The sequence below is a fragment of the Falco cherrug genome, chromosome 12 (assembly GCF_023634085.1).
Source record: "Falco cherrug isolate bFalChe1 chromosome 12, bFalChe1.pri, whole genome shotgun sequence".
NCBI classification, from domain to species: domain Eukaryota; kingdom Metazoa; phylum Chordata; class Aves; order Falconiformes; family Falconidae; genus Falco; species Falco cherrug.
The window spans coordinates 24,726,396-24,753,574 of NC_073708.1; the positions used below are offsets into that span (position 1 = coordinate 24,726,396).

The 27,179-nt window shown below is 38.5% G+C and overlaps 1 protein-coding gene across 14 annotated transcripts in view; it reads left to right on the plus strand.

The window, feature by feature from the left end:
* MAST2 (microtubule associated serine/threonine kinase 2) overlaps positions 1 to 27,179 on the plus strand; it is a 194,347-nt gene that overhangs the window by 63,090 nt on the left and 104,078 nt on the right. For 13 of the 14 annotated variants that reach the window (XM_055724648.1, XM_055724655.1, XM_055724649.1 and 10 more), the window contains one exon: positions 19,818 to 19,849. In XM_055724648.1, coding sequence (XP_055580623.1) covers positions 19,818 to 19,849 — 32 coding nt within the window. Of the gene's footprint in view, positions 1 to 19,817; positions 19,850 to 26,398; positions 26,580 to 27,179 lie in introns of those variants that run through there. The other variant, XM_055724659.1, reaches the window with a different exon arrangement.

The following is a 27,179-nucleotide window of genomic DNA, read 5'->3' on the forward strand; positions in this document are numbered from 1 at the left end:
AATATGAGAATGATGGATGTTGAAATATTAAACCAAGGACAACTAGAAACAAAAAGATGTGCTCTGTCCCATCCCGTGCTCCCCCCTACCCAGCCGAAACAAAACCAACCAAACAAAAAACCCACAGACCCATAACCCCCCACAAAACAAAACCCACCGAAACAGAAACCATCATATGCTGGAAGTTTAAAAATTATTTTCTGGTTTTACTATCCGAAGGTAAACCAAATTCAGGCAAAACATTTGACCTAAATTTTGGCATATATGACTCTAAAACGGGGTGTAGCACAGAAGAGGTTGGGTCTTCTAATATATGTAGCATTACAAAATAGTTGTATGTTTGAACCTATGTTTCAGTACTGGCTGGGTGATATGAGAGCTTTGTTAAGTGACAGAAAATTAAGGAGGCAGGGAGATGAATACCAAAAGCCGTGAGGAAGGCTGTAAGAATGCAGCAAGACATTGAGGACCAGAGTCTTGCAGTGCCTTCACAGCTGCATCTTTATACACAGTGTGAACTCTGTTATACTGAAATGAGTTCCTGGGCAATGGTAGGTAATCTGAGCAGTTTGAAATCCCAAATAAAAAAAGATACCTGTCAGAATCTGCTAAACAGTGTCCACCTTTATAAATTGACCAGCAACCAAAGCCAGTGAAACAAGAATGAAAAACTATTTGAAACCAGTAAACTGTAGATTTGACAGTCCTAAGATACTTAGAGATTATTCACCATCACCACTTTGAAATAAACTGATAAGTTATTGAATTGTTGTGGAATTGTGTTATTGAATTTGGAAAAGATGACTTTAGAAATAATATACTTCTAAGATCAGGCAGCCTAAACCAAATGTTTTTAGAATTGAATTATCGAGTAGCTGTCAAGTCCTTAGGGAAAAGCATAGAATTAAAAAGAATAGAAAACTTAGAAATGGAAACAAAAAACTACATCCAAATCATTTTATAAGCTTATATGAGAGAAATACTGAAGGGATTGCTTTGCAAATATGTTCCTTGTCTTTTAACTGCCCCGTCAAAGAATTTGATCTATTTAATGGTTAACTTTGTTTCCCATATTAAAGTCCATGTTTGGGTCTTGTAAATACATCCATACACCATCTATTCGTATTATCTTTTACTAAACTTTCAAGATAAAATAAAACCTGAAAGAGTTAGTTTCAAATGCATGTCATGGACGAAAGGTTGCAGTAAATGATGAATCTGATCATAAAGATATACTGTCTTTTGAACATTTCTGAAGCAAATCTTATTTTGCTGCTTTAATATGTTTGAAGTCCAAATTAATCTTACACCTAGATTAGCATTACTGGGATGTGATAATGGATTAAGTACTGATCTTTTTTGCCCCCTGTTTCATCAGCTGCTTTCTTCTGCAGGAGTGGTAATTGCTTTGGAATGGAAATCTTCAAATAGTATTTCAGTTGATAAAGATTTGTGCAATATCCATGCAGATATTCGTTTGCATTAAAAAGGATTTTCCAACTATTTATTTTGACACATGTTAAATAGTGTAAGAGATATCAGAATGTGAATCATAATTCCTTAAAGAACTCATGTAATAGCTATGTGAGTAGTCTTGCAGAAATATAAAAACCGTAACAAGGAGATCAGCTCATGAAAATTTTAAGCTAAAACCGAGTATCAAGTAAGAAAAAGAACATTTATCATACAATACACCTTACGCTACAGGATTGACTATATGCAAAGTAGAACTGTCATAAGGGGACAATGTACAACAAGTAAAACACAAACATTAGTACTAACATTAGAAGAAAAGTGCTCACATTACCGATGTGAATAAGATCTCCTATTTTTGATCCAGATAAAAAGTAATCTATACTATTTTGGTCTGGACAATTAAAGACATAGCTGCAAATTTGATGGAATTCCAACCTCAGAACAAATAGAGAACTCACCTTCGACACAGGATGAATTCACCAGGGCAGGTGAGTGTTAAAAAAGATAATGAAGATAATGTAAGTAAGGCTTGTAATGGACTTGGAGCTGTACATATGGCTGGCTACCTGAGATGTGGCCTGTGATCACTTGCAGTAGTTTGACCACAGCCTGGTTTGCAGGCAGTTTGAGCATTAGCTGAGAAGTAAGACCATTTATGCTGTTCCTCAAGGACAATCTCAAAACAATGGGAAAAACTTCATTGCAATTTGTAAGGGCAGCCAATGTACCACTGGGATTATGACAGTAACTCCTGGTTGCAGGAAAGAGATTAGAATTCCACTGACAGCAAAATATTGAATAAGAACACTTGCTAAACACAATTTGAGCTTTCAACAGAGAAAAACATTGCAGAGGACAAAATGGGGAGAACCTGCCAACCAGTGACCTAATTTTACAAGAAATTGATTTTTGGACATGGGAGGTTACCTTCTGATGCACAAGACATAACAAGCTAATACTAAAAGAACAGCCAGATAGACTCCCTTTATCGCCTGGTGGGAGACAAAGCAAAATTTTCTCCAAAGTACACATTTTTAATTTTTATAAGTAATACAAGATGCTGATGCATTAACAATACTGCCAGCAATCAGTGTTAAAAGATCTGAAATAATCCTTTCTCAGTTTATAAAGCTTTTTCATCTCCAGAAGCTGATCGGGAGAGATTTGTCACTCTCCTTTTATTGCAGTATTAATGGTGGAGATTAAGCAACTGATATATTTACAAACCCTACATCATAAGTATGTTTAACATGGAATTTAGTAAGCGAGTGAAAATTAAAGCAAATATTTTCATTGATTAACATAAAAGTGCTGATTCCTTTTTCAGTGGTGAAAGCCTTATTGTTTATAGATGCAAACCCCTGAAACAAGAGGTCATGATAGTTTCTGGTGTAATGGAAGTCAAATGAGAAAACCTTTGGATTCCTGGTAGCTCTTTCTTCTGGAAAACATCCTGATCCCCACAGTGTTGTCTTCAGCAGTTTGATTCCTCCTGGAGTGCATCCTCTTGTGAAAAGACATGGCGATTTAGCTCCATCCATCCGAAGTGACACATTTCTGGCTTAAGAAGTATTTCAGTTTGAGACCTCAGTGTATCAGCAGCAGACAGGTTCTTCTGTAGTCTTCACTTGCTGAAAATTAGGGCCGATAGTCTTGCAGCTAATCTCTCATGAGGTAACTTGTAGTGTGATGTACTGACCGAGTGGAGTAAAAAAGCCAAAAAGGTTGTATGTAGCTAGAGAGGGTGCACTGAAGATGAGCCACAAAACAAACAAAAAAGTGCCCCCACAGAAAATGGCAATGGCAGCCGTAAAATCAGATAATAAAGCCATCCTACCATGAAGACGAAAAAGCAAAAAACAATTAATCCCCCCCAGAGAATCAAACTAAACAGAAAACAAAAAACAAACAGGCTTAGTACAGGGAAACACAGGCATATAGCAGCAGCCATGTTGCCACTAGAAAAATCCTGTCCTTAAGCAGATTAGGAGAATTCCTCTAGTGCTAAGCTTTCACAGTTTGCCTGCTATATATATTGTAGGCTGTTTTTGAATGCCTCCGTAAATTGCATGTCTAGAAAATGCATTCCAGAAACCTGTGGCTTTTAAGCCTTTTGTTTTCCAAAAAAAAGAAGTCAGTTGTAGATGAAGGTGTTATAAATAATACTGCAATCTGTGCTGCATCAGTGCATTGGAACAAAATTTGCTCTTCTGGTTTCTTTGAAGTTTGCATATGTACAAATGAAAATGTGTGAGCATTCCATTTATCCCAAGAAAATAGAATTTCTTTCTATACATGTGTAGTGATAGACATCACGTGTATATACATTCATACGGGATAATGTATATACACTGACCAATTGTATCTCTTTAGGACCACAGGGAATGTAGGTGCTTCATAATCTATATTACTACTGTTTTAGAAGCGTGGTCTTCTGAAAATTGGAAACTTTTAATTTCCATTTCCAGCACATTTACATGCACTCATTTGCATGCAGCATTTCTTGTGCCAGCATTGTCCTTTGTTCTGAGTAGCTTTCCTTCCTTGGGAATTCTCACTTGATTTTACTCGGTGAATCCAAGGGACTGTCCTCACTGCAGCCAAAGACTACTTTTGCGGGAATGCTGGCTGCCAGCATTTGAATATTCATTTCTTTTAGATGAACTGGAGATGCTCCTTGCTGAACTATGGAAGGTGTTGCTCAATGCCTGGGCTGTCACACTGCAGACCTTTGAAGCTACCGCTCTTCTTTTGTCTAGAAGGACAAGTTGTTTCCTCTCTTCTGAAAACTTGTTCCTTGAAGTTGGTGCTGGGAGTTTTTTTCCAGTTTCAGACTCAAGTGTATATATTACATAGGAAAATAGATTGTAGGAATAGTAGCTAGCTATCTTGGCTAGGAGTCTGGGATTTGTCTTTGTGAACGACATGACCAGAACCAGACATGGCATCATAGCTGCTGATGTGTTTCTGATTGAGCTAATGGCATTATAATAATTTCCATATTATGTTCCATCCTGTTCTTGACGCTGCCTAACAGCTCGTTTGCCTTTTCCCAGATTCTAGCTGTACATTGTCTTCAGTGAACTGTTCACAGCTTCTCCCCTGTCCTTTTTGAAATTAGTACTAGTTTGGCCTTACATGGGTGTATGAGTACTTAGTTGTGTATATATTGATTCTGGCATTGTGTTGACCACTCGCCTAATAAATTCCTCACACTGCCAGGGATTTACGGAAAATCTGCACATTCGGTCTTGTGCAGTATCTACTAATGTACTTTATGCTGGAGTTAATGGAAAAACTTGAGGTCTCCTGTCCAACATTTTGCTGTAATAAAATAATGTACTTCTGATCTTCTGCATTTGTTTTTTTTTACTTCTGTGTGTAAGATGTTTCACACGCTTAAAACATGACCCAGCTTTCTGTCTGAGCACGTGCAATACTGAGAATGCTTAGCCTATTCAGAGATGCAGGAGTGCAAGTAAAATAATTTTGTAATTGTTACAGTGAGCAGGGGACAACAAAAAGGTTGGCTGTCATCAAAGAAGAGCAAGAATACCTCAAGTCAGCATTTAAAAAAGAAAAAAAATACCACCTCAAAACCCCACAAACCCAACCAAACATACTTTTTGGATGTATTTCACCTATTTCTAATTTGCTTAATAAAAGTAGAACAGGGTAGGAATAGCGTGGGAGGAGAGTAATCTTCACCGCTTACCTAAAGAAGCTTAACTAATATTAGCTTCCAATACCCAATACATTTTAAACGCAAGATACAAGTAAAATTCAAGCATTTAAGTGAAGGGTTATTCTATTATTGCAGAGAATGCAAAATGTATTATTATGTAATCGGGGGAGCAGGCTTTTAAAGTGTGCATGCAGTTCAAAGGTCTCTCAGCACCAAGAGGACAGGTTTGCTCTTTTAAGCTGAAAGTAGCTGAACTGGACCAGCTTTAAGCAGAGAGCCTCATAGATGAGACCTGCGGAGACATGGTGGAGTACTCCCATCTTAACTGTGGCTGCTGAGGATGGGCGTTTTGGAAAAAAGAGGGAAGTCTGCTGGGGACGGGGCAGGGACCCAATCTGTTGGACAAGACCCGACTTCCAGGCCGTGCTGCTATGTCCTTCTGTACTGAGGAGGCTCCCGCAGCAGTGGTGATCCCTAAGGATAAGGGAAGCCGATTGTGGGAGATTCTGTAGTAGATGCAGTTAAATGGATTTCTGATGTCGGATGTTTGAGGAGGTTTACTCTTGAGGCTAACTTCAGGTTGCCAAGTGGGACACTGAAATACAAGATTTCTGTGATAACGTTCTGTGTAATACCTGCCAGATCCATGTGTGGGAACTGGTAGACAAAGACAAGACAACCTCCATGTGTGGTTGACATAATGGTGTAAAAAGAAGGGATTGGGTGTGATGGGAGCCAATGAATCTCTTGGGACTGAAGGCATCCTACCAGGAGGAGTGCTGCACCTCAGTCAGGACAGAATCATGCTGCGGGCACTAAAAATTAAAAAGAATGTAGAAGACTAGAGGCGAATCCAGAATAGCATCTCTTGTTGGAGTTCAGACTGGTCTTGCAGGAAGTAATGATTTTATTACACCCAAGTATTCTTTCTCTTGCTTATCTGAATGAGGCACTGGCCCAGTCTGTGTGAGCAACTGAAATCTTCCACTCTCATGAATTGTCCTAACTTTGCACCTTCCCTAACCTTATTTAATGTTCCCTGTTTGTTGTTACTGTCCTGGTCTAAGAGTTGGTAGCACGGTCCTGGAACTGCATTTTTTTGCTATTACAGGCTGGGATTCATGCCCAGAGACACTCCATGATGCTTTTGTCCTGTAGTATTTTTATCCTGGTAAACTGCATGTACAGAGCCACTTCCTTGCCCATACATCTTAATCCATCATTCCTGAAAAGTAGATACTGACAACACTATCCCACAAGTTATCCTCTTGTGGGTAACGTGTGTGGGATGTCTGTAACAGAGGGTTGTTGGTTGATGCCAAATACATTTTTTTTTTTTTTTTTACTTTTCAGGCTTCTAGAATGAATGTGGAAGCACTTGTAAGGTCTGCTTTGCTCCATTGCTCAGTATTGCACATGGCAGCTAAATGGCATTGCAAGCAGATTCATTTCCCTTTCCTGTACTTTGCTATTACATTGTATATTTGCCTGTGGGCTTTTTGAGCCCTTTTTTGCTCCCTACATTTCTCAGGCTCCAAAGACTTAATTACCTTGGTAGGAATACCTGAATCTATGAAAGCAAAAGCCTATTGGGTAAGAAGGAAGCCATAGATGGAGATTTTTAGATGGTACAACGAACTTATTTTCCCATTTTTTCCATTGAAATTAATGGAAATTTGTGCGCTGAGGTCTCTACATTGTTTTGAAAATACTATCTTTTTGTCAGTCATTTACTTTATCAGTTTTATTATCTCTCTAGGACTGAACAGGCAGTGGAATGCTATTTAAGTATACTGAAATTAGCAAAACCTGAGATATTAAGGCTGAAAATAAGGTTTAGTACTCTTTAGTAGTTAGTTTACAAATAATTCTTTCTAGTTTGTTTTACCGTGCAGATTCTGCTTCCTAGAACCAGTGCACATTTAAATGCTCTGTGTACATTGCATTTAATGTTAAACTTGGGTAGAGCGGCTTATAAATATTAAATTAGAATTATTGGGAAAATGAAAAGAATATTTTATTCATCTATAATGTCTATTGATTTTTAAATAAGTAGGCATAATGTCTATTGATTCTTTTTTTTAAGCAAGTTGTACATTGCAATTTAAGCAGACTAGACATAAATGCTGGCTAGCCTTCTTACAGCTTCAAGCAGGGGAGGGAGTATGATTTGAGTTCCTTTATCTCCAGCTGAAAAATATTCCAACACCATGTTAACAAAGCAATGCACTTTCCGAGGGGCTCATCTCCTAGTTAGACAGCAGACTTACTACATCTGAAAACCTGCTTTTTTCTCTGAAGATACGCATTTTTTTGCCAAACCTCTGATAGTTCTTGTCTCTGTGTGAGCCATCTCAGTATTTTTCTTAGATAAATGTCAAGCTGATGTTTTAATTTGTTTCAAAGAGAAATACTTCTATAAAAATAAATGATGGGCAGAAAAAAATCATAGTCTAATTCATTATTTAAGAAGACAGTGTGGAATTACTAACAGTGGAAAAAACCCCAAGGCTGTTACCTGTGACTTGTTTTTTTAAATCATGTAAGTGAGAAAAGACCATTTAAGATGTTAAGTCACTTAGCATATATGTAAATCTCCAGTAACCCCAGAGGCTGCACTGGGATTACTTAGGGTTTATATATATTACTTAAGTCCTTCTGTAGCCAGTCATCCGTAATTTCTGGACTAGATGGTGGCTCTGCTTTCCAATGTTAAAAACCAGAATTCAACAAATACAAAGTCCGCATTAAAAATAAACCCTTAAATCCCAAAAGTTTCTGTCTGAAGCTAAGTAAACTGAAATGCTTTAAATGCAGTGGTGGATTTGGTGTAGTGTTTTAGCTTCAAGAATAGGATTTAAATGTGAATCACCATCTTTCATTTTCTTTGCTGTGCTTTTACCTTGCGAGAAACGAAAAAGCAAAAATATGTTAAAAGAACTTTGCACCTGTTTTAATTGGAATTTGTTGGAACTATTCTGTCAATTTCTAAACTGTTTTATTGACAGAAGAAAATAAGTTATCACAGAATTTAAATTTATAGGAGAATGAATGAACTTAATTCAGTTTTTATGTATGCAATGCATGATTTTACAGGACCGCTTCAATTCTTTTAATGATCCTTGATTCTGGCTGCTGAAGTTACACTTGTGAGGATTTGGTGAGCACCAGTACAGCTTGTGGTAGCACTGGCTGAGAGAAAACATTAATGTCTAAATGTGTATTAATGAGTTAAACATCTAAAGGAAATAAACTAAGAATTTTCTTGATGGAGAAGACATCATACTGAAGAGCATACAAAAAGGAGGTTGCTATCAGAAAGTTAAATCTTGAGTCTTTCTCTGCAAGCTGTTTAGGTTATTTCTTCACAGTTGGCCACTAAACTTTTATCTTTTTAGCTTTTTCTTTATAGTTTGGTCCCTCTCAAAATTGCAGAATGTTCTGTGAAAAGTCTTACATTAGTGGGTGTCATAGAAATTGTGTTTTAACATAGTATTATGTTTTAATATCTACAACAAATATCCTTTGTACAAACTGTCCTCATACATGGGAAGCACATAAAAATTTAACTTCTGCTCTGAGAAAAGCTGTTGAATTGGGGCTGATTGTTAGCGGGGTGGGATAGGAAATTGCAACAAAACTTGAAAAACAACAGTGAGAAAGCTTGGTTAGAGATATACAGCTGCTTTTTAGCACCACTTTTGTACTTAACTGTTCTGATGTACTAAAAATTTTCCCGTTACATGGGTTACACTTTACATGCTAATTTTTCTTTCCAGTATGTGTAACTTTTTGTTGCTTGTATGAAACGTGTATCAGAGAAGCACAGGCTTTGATTCTGCTGTTCTAGTTCTGTAGTACATTAAAGATGTTGAGTTTAAAACAATGTATTGAAGACTTTTTGACTCCCTAGAAGCTATTGCGAGCTAAATGCTTTAACCATGCACTGAACTGAACCTGAAAGTATGAAGGAAGACACTGATTAGACCAGCTGTTGTGCTTTCTGTCAGGTTTCAGAAAAGCCCCTTCCCAGGTCCTCTTTTCAATGACTATTTTTGTATGAATTTGCAAGTCTTGCAAAGACTTCAGAAATTTCTTCTGTACCTGTAAGTACAAGCTGGAATATACCTTTAAAACCTGCCTTTGAAGCCAACACCTGAATGGAAAAAACCTTGCAGTTTCTCTGAAAGGTGTAGAGAATGAGGAGAACTGTGCGCCCGATGGTATGGAAGAGTAATGATGGTACAGACAGTCCTCAGCACCTGAGAGGCTCTTCCTGGTGATGAAGTCAGTATTTGTTCTAATTTGAAGTATGGTAAAGGACAGAAGACAGAAGTTTTAGACATTGATTAATACCTTTTGTCTTCATATATTTTCAAGAGAGTTCATAATTGTAATTTAAATGCAACAGAAAGAAAATCCTAGCCAGAACATGTCCTTGTAATAGAATCAGCTGTTTCTGTCAGTCCATTACAGAGCACACTAATCGCCCATCAGAACTAAAAGTCATTAGGCACAGTCTGCAGTTTCTCAAATCTGTGCTGTGGGAGCAAGTGCCTGTATTTTACCAGTACTTTAATTGGGGATGAATTTTCCTTTACTCTGAAACAGATCTCTTGGCACCAAGTAAGTCTCAACTATCCAACTGTATTAAATGTAAAGGTGTTCAGAAAATCTGTGGAAAGATGTTTCGTGTGTCACATGGTTTTTCATATAAGAACTCGTAGTGATCCAAAAACCTTAGTTCACTTGACATTTGCACAATTTATGTTATACCTGAAGGACAGGACTGGATGCGGTTCTTTAAAAATATGCCCAGGGATGAGGTCAGTCAGTGCCTATGGTTCCCAGCTCTGTGTCTCTTGTTTTGAAAGCGTTAGATGTTGCTTTCCGGAGATACGTTGTGCCTCCACTAAGCCTGAAGATCGTCTCGCATACACCAGTATAAATCTTTCACCACACTCAGTTTGATCTGTAAATTACTCTTGCGTTTGACCTAGCACCACTTTGCAGTTTCACATTTTATATTCCACCTTGGAGCACTGTCACATCTGAACATGACTGGCAGTATTGTTCCCTTGAAATTAAGAGAGTCCAAGATTATAATTTTAAAATTAGGGTAAGGTTGGCCGTTATTATAGTTCTACCTCACCAAAACTGAGAAGACCATTTAATTGCCAACTTTTTTGTTGGTGTTATGGTTAATTTAAATATTCCAAAGCCGATAAAGTATTCGTTTGAAAATACGTGTGAAAGAGATAATAGGAGAGCATGTTTCAATTTAATGTTTGTTTTTCACTGAAAATGTTGTTTTCCAGAACTTATTATAAAAAGGTAGTTGTAGAAATACTTTGTGTTACAAGTCTGAAATGAGTCACACCAAGCCTGTAACCACCTTATATTTCCAGGGGATGACAGTCTTCCTAGACACATAATACAAATGTAAAACTTCTCTGGCTATTTTCTTTTGCTGTAAAAAATATTTATTATCTGGGAATGAAGCAACAGAGCTCTTTCTTTCATCACTTCTGTCAAGGTTTTATGTTTCAGTTTGGCTGCAGTTTGGAGCCCAGCAGACATAAGCAGTATCAGAGACCATTCACGTTTGGCGTCAAAAAGGGAAGTTAAAATTCTGTTGTCTGCTTACAAAGATGTAAATACTGGCTGGCATCTGCTTATTCTGAATTTTCACATGGTTCTCAGCACGTGGCTTTCTTTGAGTTGATGGCCTTTAACTATTCCTTTGCAAAAAATGATCAGAGCACCCTTTGCTTGTCCCTCCTTCCCTGCTTCTGTTGAGAAGCAATGATTTGAGAGGGGTAAGCTGAAGTGCCTCATGTAGACTAGCTAAGCAATGAAAAATTACATCTGCTTGTTCTGTAAATAATGTCTGGTCAGAGCAGATGTAATTAACTACTGAACTTAATGGATGCCTCGTGAGGTTACAGATGCTATCAGTCATGAACTAGATGAAGGCAAGGGAGCTTTATATGCTTGGAATTCCTTTTAGGACTAATTACTAAATATCTTTAAAATTGATTGCTTATGCTTTCAATTTCTGAGAGTGTTTTCACATGATCTATGTGGAATGGACTTGCTGCAGCTTTACGGGAGGATGGGAGACACCTCCATTGTTGAGGCTCTTTGAGGAACTAAACAGTTTCTCTTCCCTAGGACTTTCTCCTAGAGCTTTACTATTAGGAAACTTGGTCTTTTTTCAGGGTTTGCCAAGCCATCCATCTGTCTTGGGAGAGTGGTCTGACACAGATTTTCTTTTTGTCTAAATTAGTTAACAAATACGCAATTATAAAGATAAAATTCTGTTGGTGTGTTGAAAGTCTTAGTCTAACATTGACAAAGCAATTGGTGACACGTGGAGTGCCTCTCAATAACAACCACCAAAACTTAATTTCTGCCTATCTGCTTCCCTAATACTTTAAAAGTGGGGAGTCAGTGAGTAACCAACCTGACAGAATAAACAGATCCCTTTGGACTTTTGTGAGATACCTGATGATGATGATAATGTTGAGCTGACCAATGTCTCTTTCTCTTGGTTCAACTACAGTGTTGGAGATTGTCTCTTAACCAGTGTATTTCAATAAAAGTTTGTTGGTGACCTTTCATCTTTGTTCACAGTATGTATTAACTGTGTACTGAATGGACTGGTGCACTGCTGGTGAGCCAGCCCAGCAGTTTTCACGAGGCACACATTGTTTTGTATAACTTTCATGTAGGATAAACTAGCAGGGTTGCCATAGTCACCAAAATTATGCTGGGCTTGATCGTTCGGTTTTAAACTCAATAAGGGATGTTTAAAGAATTTTATAAATAAAGTTGGTGGTCAGGTAGACTTGATGTCAGCTGTCAGTTCTTTTAGAAACAACCTTTTAAGGAGTAGGGGTGTGTATAGTAGAAATGACAACTGACTTAATCATGGATTAATATTAGTACGAGCCAACAAGGGAAAGAATAAAACTGGATTTGTTTATTTGTAATGCTCTTGGCATTTTTAGCAGCTGTGATTGTTTCCTTGTGGTCGTTGCATGCCCAGTCTTGAAGGAATTTTTGGTGCAAGTCAAGACAGAGTAATTTTAAGAGCAGTTCCTAACAATAGCGTTACAGCTGCAGTCCTGTATGTCTCTGAGATGCCATTCTTTTCTGCATTTTCCAAAATTTTGTGGAACGTGACCTTTTGACTTAAATTTCTGAAACTGGTGCAGTCTGGCAAAATTAAAGAGAATTTGGAACAGTTGCTTCCATTATTTTGGATGAATGTTCAATGCTGGGCAGGCTCCTTCACATATAGGGTGGATCAGTAATCTGCTTCATGGCCTTGTAAAACTAGAATTAAGTAATGAGAAAGATTAATGAGCTAAGCTGTGCGCTTTACTCCTCTCAATATTCCTTCCCCCTTAGGCTAATCTGTGCAAAAATATAATACATATAAGGAAGATTTAGAGCATTTATTAAGGGTGTTATTTCTCAGATTTTAAAATATAACCTGCCTTTTATTTACGGAGGACTACCATGCGTCTTGCTTTTTATGTTGTTGATTCACATGCACATTTTGGGTAGCTGTTAGTGTTTATTTCAGGGAATAAGTTATCATAATGGTCTTTTGAAGCTACTGCTGTTGCAATTTATGGATTGTCTGTTATGAGAGCAATTTCACCTTTTTTTCTTCTGCTCTGCTGTTTTTTCTGTTCTTCTGTGCCAAATATAGGAGTCTGGGTTGCAAAATTCAAGCTGTAATCTTTAAATTTACTTTTTCCTGCAAATGAAATTACATCCTCCAAATGTAATCTTTTATGTGCTACATATAAATTAAAAATAAGTTTGGCAAGTGTATTTGAAGAGGCCTGCTGCCACAGTTGTTTTTAGCCTTGATGAAAACAATAAATTAGTTTGCTGATGTCTTAAGGATTGAACAGCTGAGTTACTGTACCTGCTATTCTTGATGTGACCGGGGTTCTCAGAGGTTGTCTTTAATATTCAGAAACCTTTCGCTATTTAACCCCAGCTGAAAAGCTTAGGATCAAATATGAAACTAGCTATTTTCTTTACTGTGAAAAGAAAGAGACTGCTGCTTGACTGATAGCATGAAATTAGAGTGACCCCGTGCTCTTGGTTCCAAATAACAGAGATAGGAATGAATCCTGTGGAGGAAATGAATCTTGGAGAACTGCAAGTCATTCATTGTTCTGGCTAGCGAGGGATGTGCTGGTACCACCCTGCCCTTGCCTGCAGACGCCTACTCCTTGCATCATCTGTAGCTCAGCTGTGGCAGCTGGTTTATTCCTGGGGTTGGGCAACTCTCCATTTACCCACTTGGGAATGTGGTTTGCATGCATCGTTTTTATTGTCATCTGCCAATCCAAGCCGTGATGTGTGGCTTTAGTCGTGTTTGTTACCATGAGTAGATTCAGTCTGGCTCGTGGTGTACTGTGTAATGTTGTATTTTGGGCTTGAAAACATGATGCAATGTACAAAATATGAAGCAGACATTTCAGCTTACATATACATACATACATATGAAAAAATATATATATATGGGAGTGGGCACTGAAAATATTCTGAGGAAAGTGGGAATTCTTGTCTGTTTTGAGATGTATTCTGAAATTATTTTAGGTCAAGTAACCAATACACTTAATCTTATGGAAAACCCTGAGGTTAAGTGATATGAAAGGTTAGAGGGCAACTTTTGGTGGCATATATTCTCGACAGATTAATGCACAGATATGACCTGGATCCTTAGCTTTGCTTACAAAAGAAGAACTTTGTGTTACCCAGGCAGGAGAGCTGGTGGGGGAGGGAAAATAATTTGTTGCATTTGAGAATTTTGCTTAACGTTTAAAGGGCTTTTAGCTTTATTTTCTTCTGCAGTAACTATAATTTGAAATAAATCCAAAGGCTTTTTTTTTTTTTTTTTTTTTTTTTTGCTGACTAGTAAGGGATTTCTAAGCTGAAGAGAAGAGAAAGGCTGGAAGACGATAAAAACTTTAAATGCATCATTGGCTGATTCATGACCTGTGAGTTTGAAGCTTGATATAAACTGATTATTTAGAGAAATAGGGTTGCCTGTTAGTTCAACAGCTGAGGTTTTTGTCACTGTTTGGTTTTTTATGTTAATGTGCTTTGCAAATGGCATTTTTTACAGACAGGTAGAGAACTAACCCAAATAATTTGCTTTGAACTTGTAGTACATTTAGGTTAACAGCTAATCAGTTAACTATTCTAGCCCCATGCCCGTTGACCCAGAGGCTCTGGCACCCTGTCACTATGAAGGGAAGGGCAGTTCCAGACAGTTTGGCTGGTACTGGGAATACAGGAAGATGCGCTGGGACTAAGCTATCCATGACAATTCAGGATTTGTGTGATTGCACGCATAAGTTCTGTACAGTGTGGGGAAAGGTCTGGGAATTAAACTCTGTGTCCTCTCAATATTTTGAATGATTTGGCAAGAGCTTGGGTATTCATTTGCAGTATTTTAAGTATCTCTGTAGCTATGCAGATGATCTAACAGTAGGATCCTGAATTTAGTTTCTAAAAAGTCAGTAAATTATAGAAAATACGCAGCATGTTCCATAGGTTAAGCCGACATTCAATACAGATACAGCTTTAGTGTTGCTGTTTAAAATTCTTTGCTGATAAATTTGGGAAACAAGTTCAGATGTAATCATTTCTAGAGAGAGAAATTGAGAAGTAGTGTTTCTAATAACCATTTACAATGATAAGGTGAAAAGAAGGAAATTATTTTTCTTGACAGATTCTGATAGGAGAAGCTTAGTGCAGGGTGGTTTTTTTTTTAATCACCATGCAAAATTTCTTTCTGTTAATCTGATGGATGGATTACGGTTTGTCCTTGCATGGCCAGGTTGTATTTTCCATCAGAACTGGAGATTTCAACCCTCATTATATCATTTCTGTAATGCAAATGGTTATGTATAGAAAGAGATTTAATTAATCCCCTGCTGGTTGGTAGTATACCCTAAAGCAAACATAGTCAGCAAAGGAAAAATATTAAAACATGAGTGCACGGTACCAGGTCAATGACTGTCAGTGGAATTTCATCATCTGTGAAATATTAACTTATTAACTGAAAGGTATTTACTGTTACAGCTGTAAAAATATTTGTCTGTTGTCCCAACTGGTATGATAGTGAGCTACCTTGCAAGAAGGCCAAGGTCAAAGGCAATCTGAGGACTCATGCTGTCCACTCTTGGCAAAAATATGGAATATCCTGAGTGTTGCGATGCTTCTCACTTTGATTTGAAAGGACTACATTTAAGCTGCCATCAGTGCAGACTAGCATCCAACTTTGCCTGTGGGTCTGTGCCATATGCGCAGCAACATATTCAAGGACAAATTACAAGACTGAGAGAAAGTGACAATTTTGAGTGATAGGCTCCTGTTTTCTTCACACTTTTATAACGTAACGTATCTGTTTAAAGGATATGGGTTGTATTGTAGGTCAGTGAACAAATAGATTTCCAGATTTTATTTCCATTTCCTATTGTGTGCATATACGTATGCAAAAAGCCAGCACCCTCTGCTGCCTGAAACATTCCTGTTTTCAGATGCAGTTTCTGTATACAAAAGATCACAATAGAATAAATTTTCAGTATCTATGCACTAAACAATATATTATTTAAACAGAAAAGTGATGCTTAAAATGGCCAGTATATTTTCTGTTCTAGCTTCCGAGCTGCCTCAAAAATGATGGGTCCAGTGAGGATTGAGTCCTATTGTGAAACCTGAACTGTAGCATGTTACTGTGTCCAACTAATTTTATATCTGCATGATCTGAGATGATGAACTTAGGATAAAAGGAAACAAATATAGGGAACTCTTTTGAAGGAGGGTATTTGAACCAGCTTTTTAGAAATTCCACGATGCTGAATTTCTTTCACAAGGTTCATTTTTAACTGGTTGTCTGAAAATCTGCTGCTGCTTTTGTTACACGTTTAAAAATTATGCCTTGAAATATGGAACTGATACAAAAAATTAACTTTCAGAACAGTCTGTTCCTGTCATTTGGGTACTGCAAGATTTAATACACTTATTTTTTTAACATCTGTGAAAGCAGTTATTTGTTTCCACTTCTGAAAGTTCTGTGTGAATAATGTGCAACAATCTTTTAAAATATTCTTATGCTACTTATCACTTTGTATAAATCAAGTATAAATATAAGCCTCTATTTTAAGGGTTATATTGTTGACCTAGAGAGCAGGTGATGTGGAGGCTGGCTGAAGTAATAATGGTAAAATATATAGGTACTAGCAGCACAAGAGCTCAGGGAGGCAGATGTGCTGTCAGAAGAGGCAGTTTGAAATCGTGCATGTCCATGTGTCATTTTCATCAGAAGGGTGATCTTAAATGAAAAATGTCCTTTAGGATATACTAGTGTATTTACTGAAAGGATTACAGCTGCACCCTATAAATAGCGTTTCAGACCAAGTAGTCACAGCTCAGCACTCTTTTATTAGTTATCTTCTTAAAATGTGATTTTATTTTTTCAGGATACATGGACATGTAATGCCAAACTCCTTTGTGGGGTGGATGGCAACCAGTCAAATCACACCACCTCCCTCATTGTTTACTATCTAAAACGTTTAGTCTGTACTATAAAACTGATTCTGAGTAGAGTTTCACCTTTATAGGGTACCGTTGGGCTTTTATGCTTTGCATAATTATTTAATCAGTGGTTTTGTCATGCTACTTCATATGTTTGAAACAACTCTATCTTTTTTAGAAGTAAACTCTCAGTTGGGTCCCATTGCACACATTAAAGTGTTTTAAGCCATCCCAAGACCCAGCTGAGTCTCCACCCTGCGAGCACATGCCTATCTCTGGTAGGCATTTCATTGTCTGTTCCATCCCCTGGAGATCCTCGATGTTCCTCCTGACAGTGGACATCCTCAGATAGGTGACCTGAAATGTGCTCATGTGCTCTCTCCTTGCTTCCATGTCCAGGCATCTTCTTCCCTTTTCTTCCCTGGGATGTAACTTTTTTAGACACTGACACAGTGGTGATTCAGGAGAAGCAAAGCTCATAATTATGCTGCTCACAGTTGTGTAACTTCCAGCTGTGATGCTTTTGCATTGGCCCCACCATTCATGGTCTGGTTTGGAGAGCTGTAAGAAGTGTTCTTACCAGCCCTGCTTTGGAGAAGCAGAAAGGAACGAAAAGGCTTCTCTTTTCTCCAGAGGACAGGAAAAGTGCTGTGGGAGTTGGGGCATGGCTTGATGTGCAGCTGGTAGAGTTTTTGAAGGGGATTTTAAGACTAACACGCAATGAGGTGTAGTGGAACAACAGGTATAAAAATTGATTGCTTTGATTGTGCTCTTTGTTGTCAAGACCACAGAGGTATTAGATTTGAACTACTCCTATTGATTCCACAGCTGCACTGTGTTTGTCAAGGTGGAGGTGCAGAATGAAAGCAATTGCTACATGGATTGAATAATATTTCAATTGCATTGAGATGTCATCTGCCAGTACTTTTTTCCAAAGTCAGTTGATCACAGATTTCAAGGGATGGTTTCAGGAGCAAAGCCCAAGTCAGTCCTTCCTTTAATCTTGCATGTATTTAATCCTGAATTAGCTACATTATAGGAAGTATTAAAGGCGATTTTGTGTGAGTAAACCAAGTGTACAGTAAAGGAAAAGAAGAGGTTTGTCCATTTGTTAATGGACCATGATTCCCATGGTGTACGCCTGTAAGTCACCATTACCAGAGCTGTGCTGCTGCAAGGATGTGTTCTCCCTTTAAGTGACTTTTCAGCTCTAACGACTAGAGCAAAGCTTGTAAAAATGAACCCTAAAAGCTCAAAAATTAGAAGGTAGATGAAGAGATTTAAAGGTCAGTGTTTTCCTTTTTCAGCCAGTACCATGAAATTCTGGGGCTTTATACATTCATTCTGAAAATTTCTGGGTCTGCATGTGTTGGAATAAATGGAAATGTGTCGTTTGAGTAGAAAAAGTGCTCTCTGCTAAGCACTTTTGTTACACCTGGTATTCTTTAAAGAGGATAAATTAAATACATCTGTTCATATGATGTAAGAGAGAGATATATGCATACATATGTAATACGCTATATACACCAGCAGTATAATACATAATATCTAATAACAATATCTTACCTATTTATCCATTTGCAGTGGCAAAAAGCAGTTGTTACTACATAGACTTCAAGGTTGGGAACCAATTCTTTCTAACAAACGTGACTGGAAGAAGTACCTTTTTAGAATATAAACCACACAACCTGTTATAGATGCTAATGATTTATTATCTTACATACTTGAAATGTTTTGATTAGATCTTGACAAGTTTGTCTGATGACAGGAATTTATTTCTTGATGCTGTAAGCTGTCAGCCTTGTGATAATTCACACATGAAATTTGCTCAGCACTGTTAAAAGCTGTAATGAAATTTGCAATTGTAGAGTACTCGTACTTGAAAATAATAACAGCACGTTTAAGAGTTAATGATTTTTTTATTTTTTTTTTAGTTCTAGTAGCTGTAACTTTTTGTTATTTTTAAAAAACTTTGCCAAGTTGTGTCTATGTGTACCTTAACACAGGAGCCATGTTTGTCAGTAACACTGTTTATCATGAAAGCCACTAGTTACACACATGTGGAAAGGAGGTTACCCCTTTTGACGGATTTGGGTTGTTTTCCTATTGACTTTTTTCAGCATTCAGTGAAAAGGCTGATTTTATTTTTTTTTTTTCCGTAGTGGGGAACAGCAGGTAGATCAGCGTTCCGAAAGGCAGGAACCGATGCACTGCTGCTGCCCGGGGCGTTGTGGCGGGCAGAGGGGAAGGCGCCTGGCTTCGGCCCCGCCCCTCCCCGCCCCGCCCCTGGCAGGGCTCCTCCCCCCTCCGCGCCCCGCTCCCGGCGCCGGGAGCCGGCTCCCCCCAGCGGTGGCCTGCGGCAGCGCAGGGCCCGGCCACCGCGGGAGGGGGCAGCGGCGGTGTGCGGGGCCGGGCGCTGATAAGCGAAGCGGCGGCTGGCTGGCTCCCGGGGCTGTGACCGCCGCTGCCCCGGGGATGCTCGCGGCCTGTTTACTTAAATCACCCCCTCAGAATTCCAGGGCTTCCTTTGCTTCTGCTGCTTGGGTGCAAAGTACCGCTCGTAAGTGGGAGCTGCATTTCATTGGCCTTGGATTTTTTGTGATAACATGTAACACAAGTGATGTGTACGTTTTACAAAAAAACCAGCAAAGCAAGATGCGTTCTGTCGCATGAATTTTTCCTTTTCGTGAGAATGTGGGGACATCCATGCAGCAGGTGCTAGGCATGTTGTGTACCACACTTCTGGAAGTGGTTTGGATGGGCTGCTGGTGGGGTATGTAGGATGGAATTAATAACTGCCTTATCTGTGTTTACACCTGAACTTCAGTTACATTTGCTCTGTTGAGCGCTTGTATTTTAGTGCCTGCTAAGGCAATGTCATGCAGGCAAGGTGAGTAACTTTGGTACCCCACGCTGCTGCTCCATGCATCCCTGCAGACTCACCTCTTCCGTGCACTGCAGCAGTTACACACTGAGCGTCTGAAATGGCCAGATTCTTATTAATTTTGCCTCAGTCATTTATTAATAAATAAATAATAACAAGTAAAATTCACTCAAGCTTTTCATTTTTTTTTTTTTCCAGAAGGAGCTCAGCCTCCCCAGAAGAGGAAGCTTGTAAGTATAATTATTCTTTGTTCGTCACTTGGTTTGTTTTGAGCTTGTATAGCTCTTCAGTTGTGGAAATAATTTAAAAGGGCATATACTCTGTTTGCTGTTAGCAGTTTCAAGAAACTGTCGTGCACTTGGAAACGGCTAGCTTGTATTTCTCTGAGACTGAAGCCTCTATTCATTTTCTTAAGTGTAGTAGGAAAAGTAGTGGTAGTGTAAGCTTACTTCTAATTATCAGCTTGAGCTGATCCTGGTATGGAAGTAGCTGTGGTATTGAGTGTTACTTGCACTGACATCACTGAAGTGACTCCATAGAAGTCACTGATCGTTTGTGTGCTATGGACAACTTTGATCCGCTGCTTTTCAAACAGTCTGTTGACAGAACTCTGAGCACACAGCCCCTGGGCCGCGCAGGTCCAGGTGGTTGTGGAGCAGTCAGTGTAATAGAGATATTTTGACCAAGTAGCAAATGTCAGGAAAAGTAGGCTTTTAAAAATGTGGTTTAAACAAAGAACAACTTTTTAAAAATACATTATAATGTTTAAGGAATTCTATTGAACTAAATTGTGTTTCAGTGATAGGACAGTTTAGCTTCTGCTATGCCTGCAGATTTATGGTGGAGAAATTACATTATTGATTGCATTATATAAAAGAGAAAGCTTTTGTACTGCCTGCTATCGCGTTTTGATTTAAAATTGTTTCCCAAAGCTTGTAGACTGCAGACATGAGGCTCACAAAAGCATATAACCTTTCTTCCTCAGGTTTCTGGCTCTAATGAGAAATGATTTTCAGTCTTTCAATGTAAGCTATCCCCTTTGTATAAGAAACAGTGTTTGGAAAATGCTGTGTAGCGCCAGTGATTCAGGGTTGAACAATGCAACAGATCAAAAGGCCTTTTTTTAAAAATGGGGCATGACCAGACCTTTTTGTTTAGTTCATATGACAATGGTAAACCAGTCAGGGAGTTATTTAAAGAACATGAAACACTGGCTGATTTTATTTTTTTTTTTAAAACCAGTATGCCTTAGAGGTTAGCTTAACTATATTTGATACATTTTTAAGAAAGGTGGTGCTCATGATTTGAAGATTGTGATGGTTCTTTGAGCAAATGGTGGGGTAGTGAGTTACCAGTAAGTTTTTTGTTTAATGTAACTTAAGATACTTTTGTACAAAACTTTTGGAATTGGAATTGAGGATGCCAGAGATATTCCCTTCCCTCGTTCAAGCATGGAGGTGGGTATGACATAAAACTACTCGCACATTTACTTTTGAGATGTCTGAGATACAAATGAAGTGCTTCAATTGTGTAGTGTTTTATTTAGTAGTAACTAAAGCAAATTGTTTTATTTCTATATTGACTTAACACCTTCAGTTTTCATTACTTCGCTTAAGTTTTCCACAACTGAGTGCCTTTTAAGCCATCATGATGTGAAGAGCTTTAGCAAGCTGTGTCAAGAAGATCCAGGCCATAAATTTTAAGCACAAGGTTGTAGCTATTAGTGACACTGAAAATCTATCAAGAATTGAAGTGTCTTCAGTTAGTTGCCTGTGTTATCATGTTGATTATTCGATTGCAGTTTCTGGAATTACAGATTCTGTAGTCAATTCTGCCAAATAATTTCTTTCTGTTTGAAAGGTGTAACTGTTTAAGAAGTCAGGAGTGCATTGTGGCTCATGTATATTTGTGTTGATGCCGTACTGTTAAGTGTATAGGCTCACTGAGAAGGGTCTTGTGGAGCTGATGTATGATTTGCATATCCCAGTATCAGAGTGCTTACTTAATTTTAACAAAATCCACTCTTAGTCTTTGAAGCAGGAATTACAGAAATTTATATCAAGAAAGGGAACAATTATGTGTGTGTGCATATATATGTATGTTAAAAATATACATGTAATATGGATAAATCTGTTCATTCTGTCAAAAAGGGTAGCCTAACCACATGCACTTAAATATACACTGTAGATAGTTCTCAGTTCTTGAGGCTTTTCCTCTGCTTGAATCGACTTAACAGTGAACGCCATAAGCAAAAATAAATTCTGGAAATAAAATTTATTCTGAAAAGCCGTTGTTGTGCTGTAGCTAATGAGTAAGGATAGTTATGGATGTACCTAGGTCCTGATTCATTGACTGTCATTCATTGACTTTTGTTCACCGACAGGAGCAGAAGCAGGAATTGACAGAAGGATGAAATATCTGGCTTGGAGCCAGAAACCCTCAAGAGGTGCATCCATTTTCTGCACAAACTCCAGCCTTTGTAGCAGTTCAGTAGCAATTGTATTACACAGTATACAGTACAGAGCCACCCAGCATTTTTCTGTGTGCTGGTCTGGAGGCTGGGGTGCATTTACTACTGTAAAAAGATTGTATTTGGGGAGGAAGTAATTATTTGCCAGCCAGCCAGAAGTGGAACGGAAGACTTGATTGTTGCTGCTTGCTAGGTGATTGCTGTGTGGTTGATCGGGTTAAGAGAGTTTTAGTCTGTGGATTAGCTAGGATATTTGTCATTGCTGAACGGAGACGGGAGAGCTCTTCTTGATAATGCTTCTAACTTTTTCTTTTATCTGACTCTCATTGCTTTGTATTTGCCTGGGTCAGCATTAGTAGTCTCTATTTTTCCGCAGGAACTGATTGTAGGCATGGACAGCAACAGTTGCTATGCTTGTTTGTATTAATGAAAAGGAGTGGAGCTGGATGTCTCAGTATTATTTCTGGCAGGAGAGCATGAGGGATTTTATCACCTAAAGAAGGTCTTGGGTAGAAGCTGAGGAGAATGAGTGGCAGGATGGAGCCTGTGAAGTCTGTTGATTAGTGACTCTGCTTCCATATTAGCAGAAGGAAGCACAAGCACACTGTAAACGATGGCTTTGCCCTCGGAGATCTTGCAGTCTGATCTTGAAATAATCAGTACAGAGTGAGCAGGCATGTAAAACAGATGGGGGAATTGTGTGCAGGGTGACATGAAGAGGAATGCCTGATTATTTAGATACCATTTTGTTGTTAATGTGCTTAAAGTGTGCGTGTTTCTGTAGAGGGGTTATGTTTAATACACTAAAGGAAATTACACTCAGTTGTAGGCTGCTAAGAGATGAATAATACAAGTATGAGTACAGAAACAAGTAGTTATGTTCTGTCTCTGGTGTGGTTCAATAATCAGGGTTCAAAGTTTTCCTTTAATAAATTATGCATATAAATGTATGGGTTATGTTTTTCCATGCTTTCTTCACAAAAAATAATTACTATTCATTAATATTTTCTTTAATTTCAAGTAGCGAATGTGAAGTGAGAGACCCAAACTTTGATCTCCATGCTATTAGTGGAAGTGGTTTAATTATTTTCAGCCACTACCCTCTTCTGTTCTTTTGGTGCTACAGCATGTACAGAGATTGTTTTTTGTATTGTTGGCTTCAGCTTTCAAATGGTTTTTGATGTGCACCTGTGTGTGAAGTGCACTAGAGATGTTCCAGACTTGACAAAGGTGCGGACTGCATGGCAAGACCAGGCTTGTGATGAAGCACTTGTGTGTGTTCATGTGTGTAACAGAAACTTGGCATCCAAAAGACCAGGCTGTGAACTGCAGATTTGCGTTGTGGCTGCAGGATGCGCAACATTCATCGTGGAGCTCGCTATTTCTTCTGATTGCCTCCTTGGCAAATCAGCAGTCACTAAATCGAGTTGGGGCTGTATTTGAGCTATTTTTTTTTTTGTTGTTCAGTACCCCATTTGTTTATAACATGAACTTCATTGACCCGTTCAGATTTTTTATAAAAATGTGGGTTTATATTGGAAATCCTTGTGGTTTTTTAGGCAGGGTTACTAACTTGGGTTGCTGTAATTTTTGTACTATCTAAAAAATGTAAAATTTTCTAAAAAGAGAATACTGATTTCCTGCATTATATCTGAAGTTGAAGAGTATTTGTTTTCAGCAAACTAAATTTGAAAAACCAGTTTTTAATTTCACATGCAAGTTACTTTTGTTAATTCTTTCCTGCTATCAATCATCTCTATCAAATACAGTTTTAAAGTCTGTGTATGAACAGAAAAAGAACACGGAGGCATAAGAAACATGAAAAATAATGGTAATTCAGAGTATCCAGTAAAAATACACATTTAAATAAATCAAATATTGTAGTCTGCTGTTTTGATGGTGATAGGTACTGATAAGAAATAGTATTTATGTCAAGTTTTTATGTCTATCTTTATGAAATGTGGTAAGCAACATAATAGTGTTTGCTAAAGATATGTGCAAGGCTTTTATGGTGGTCTATTCCTTCTGATCTCTTTTTAAAGCAATTTATGTCCACTGTGGAGATTGGTTTCTCTTTTTCTCTCCCTCCTTCTCCGCCTGCCTGTTCTACTTCTACATCTCCAAAGCTTCTTAGTTTCTACAGCCCTAGACATTTGATAGGGTGTTTCATTAAACAAGTCTTCATGATAATTTGTTAAATTTACCCTCCGCTTCCTGACGGTAAAATAACATACAAACACCCCAAGGAATTTCTTTGGGAAGAATATGCTGTATACCAGTTTATATCGGTTTCTACTTGTATTCTTTTCAATGCTTCGACCTTGGAAACAACAAGTTTGATGGCAGGGAAAAAAACACCTCGCCTTTAGTGCTGGTTTATGTCTTTACCTTGCCATGCTCGGGTGCTGTGGGAATTTCCTCTGTATCTGCAGAGAAATGGAGTATATCATTCTGTTTCTCTTCATCTTGGCGGGTAAGCGTTTCTGCTGGGGATCGATCGATGCCGTTTCCCTGCCAGGAATAAGTGTGGTGCCTCAAGCGTGGAGAAGCCAAAGTGCTGGAAATAGAGTAAAAAAAAACCATGGTTCTGAAAAGGAGTAGGGAGTTTTGCTACTTTTGAACTCTTATTCTGTCTTGGATCGGGAAATACAGTAAGAAATAATGCCTCCATTCAATGCTTTCTGCGTGTGATACTTTTTATAGAGAAAGAGGTGGTATTTTCTAACCACTCCATCCTTCTTTGAGCTGCGTAGAAGCAGCTCACAAGCAGTAGATCAAAAATAACCCAGTGCTCTTAAGCTGATATGTGGGGCTGGCTCTGGAGGTGGAACGTGCTGAATTATTCCTGCAGGGCTCTGTAGGAGTGTTGCTATTCATGTATTTGGCTTTAAAAATAATTTGAAAGCATTGTTTCTATAAAAGTAGTATTATAGTGAATAAGGGGAATTTTAGTGTTATACATATATTGTAATCTCAGAGACAAAGAATTTATGGAGGTTTTCATCAAGGATTTAAAAGTGAGAAAAGTCTTTCCTGCGTTTTTTATTATCAAGTTTCCACTACTTAATCCAGGTTCTCATTTAATAGGTATAATAAAATTATACATAAATACCGATTTTGTACCTTTTGTTGCGTGCTGTGCTTTCTCACCCTGAAAGCACGACGTGGGGGGGCAGGGGCTCTGGTCGTTTAAGGAACAGCCACCCTTAGCACCCTGGCCCTTACTTCTGAGGCTGGCAGTTTGTTCTCCTGATGGGACATGGTAGAGAGATGGTGATCTTGTAGTGTGGGGCACTTCTGCTGTGATTTGAGTCACGGGAGCCTCTGAAGGTAGGAGTTGTAATCTGAAATTTGACTTGGCTGCTGAGTACTTGGGAAGATCAGTCTTTACCTGCCTAAATACAGTCTTTAACACTTTTAAAGTCTATCAGAGATATGTATTTGGATTTTTTTTTGGGAAAACTACTTTCTTACAAATACACACTTAAAAAGTATTGGCCCTCATTTTGGGGCAGTTTTGTTAATAGCATGAAATTAATTTTGAGCTGGTTGAAATTGCCATTTGCATACAGAAATGCAGCCATTTGCTAATGAAGATGTTCAGACTGTGCCCCGCACTACATACACTCCCCCTGCTCGATACCTGCTCCCCCCCCCCCCCCCCCCCGCCCAGCATTTGGCTCCCCAGGCTGCTGAGATTGCTCTTGATCTGTTTTCAGTGCTAGAATCCATCAAGTTTGTAGCTGAAACACAGCTTGGGAGTTGCAGGAAGATGTTTTAAGATTAAAGTTGTGCGTGTTCTTAAGAGGATTGATTTCTGAACAAGGGATGGTTGGCGTGTGCCCCCGCCGGTGGAGAACAGCTGCTCGGCACCGCTGATGACTCTGCAAGGGCTTTGGGTGGGAGCGGTGACTCTATTCCTATCGCAGTGTGAGTTTTCAAGCTGCTATGTGAGATTTCTGCCAGAATCCTTTCAAGTGTGCCATTGCTCCCGTTGGCTTGAGGCTTTCCTTTTGATTTGGTGAGAGTGACTGTTCCTGCTCCTTGTAGCCTGGGAGAAGTTTGTGGCCGATTTGCTGCGGGCTCAGCCGGTGTCAGGACTGTACCGCTGGCTGTGTGACAGGTCAGATGGCTAGGTTGTGTCTTGGACTTCTCTGCACCTTTGTCTCGTACTGGTGGGCTTCATTTCCTTTTTCTGGATGCTATGAATAGACTCGTGGAAGATTTTTTTTTTTTTTTTAAATAATTAGGTTTTTGACATGATCCGTGTGATTAATCTGGACCATTACTGAACTCCTGAGGTCTCTCTGACACTGGGGGTATATGAGGAGCTTGGAATTGCGCTGATTGTTCTGTGCTCTGCGTTGGAGTGATAACGGTGGGCTCTCCTTCTCGGCTCTAAGCCTCTTATGCTGGGAAGAATCGTAGTCTATCAGCACAATGATGAAACGGAGGAAACAGAGGCTTGGAGCCCCGTCCCTGCGGATCCAGTAAGGACTGCTGTGAAAAATATAAATTGCTCTTAAACATTTCAAATTGAAATGATGACGAAAAACAAGCCAGAATTTTCTGTGGCCAATAGATATTACTTTTATTTGTTAGAACTTTATCTGTCATGATTATTTGGCTGTACATGAAATTTCATTTGGAAGCTTTAACATTTTACTTTTGTGGAGCATTTACCATGAAGCATAGCCAAAAAAGAGCAATATTTAAATATTTTTAAATGGAATACATTGCGGTTAAGTTTTGTACCAAGTATTCATTAAGGCTGTAAAACTGAATGTTTGTAACTCTTTCTAGTTTGATCACTCTTCACATTTAAAAAGTACTTTGAATAACCTGCCAGAAAGCTATCACGGGGCTCAAATCAACAGAAACCTTTGCCACCCTTATTATCTTTTTAAATTAAGAATGCTATTGAAAACTTTTAGATTTGAGGCAAAAAAAAAAATCTTTATTTACATTGCCACATTTATTTCTACAAATGAAATTCAAACAAGCAATCCCTTTGTAATGTTTGTGTCCTTTATAAATGCTTTGAAATCTATTAATGAAAATGTTATTTATGTCGTTCATAATTATATTTA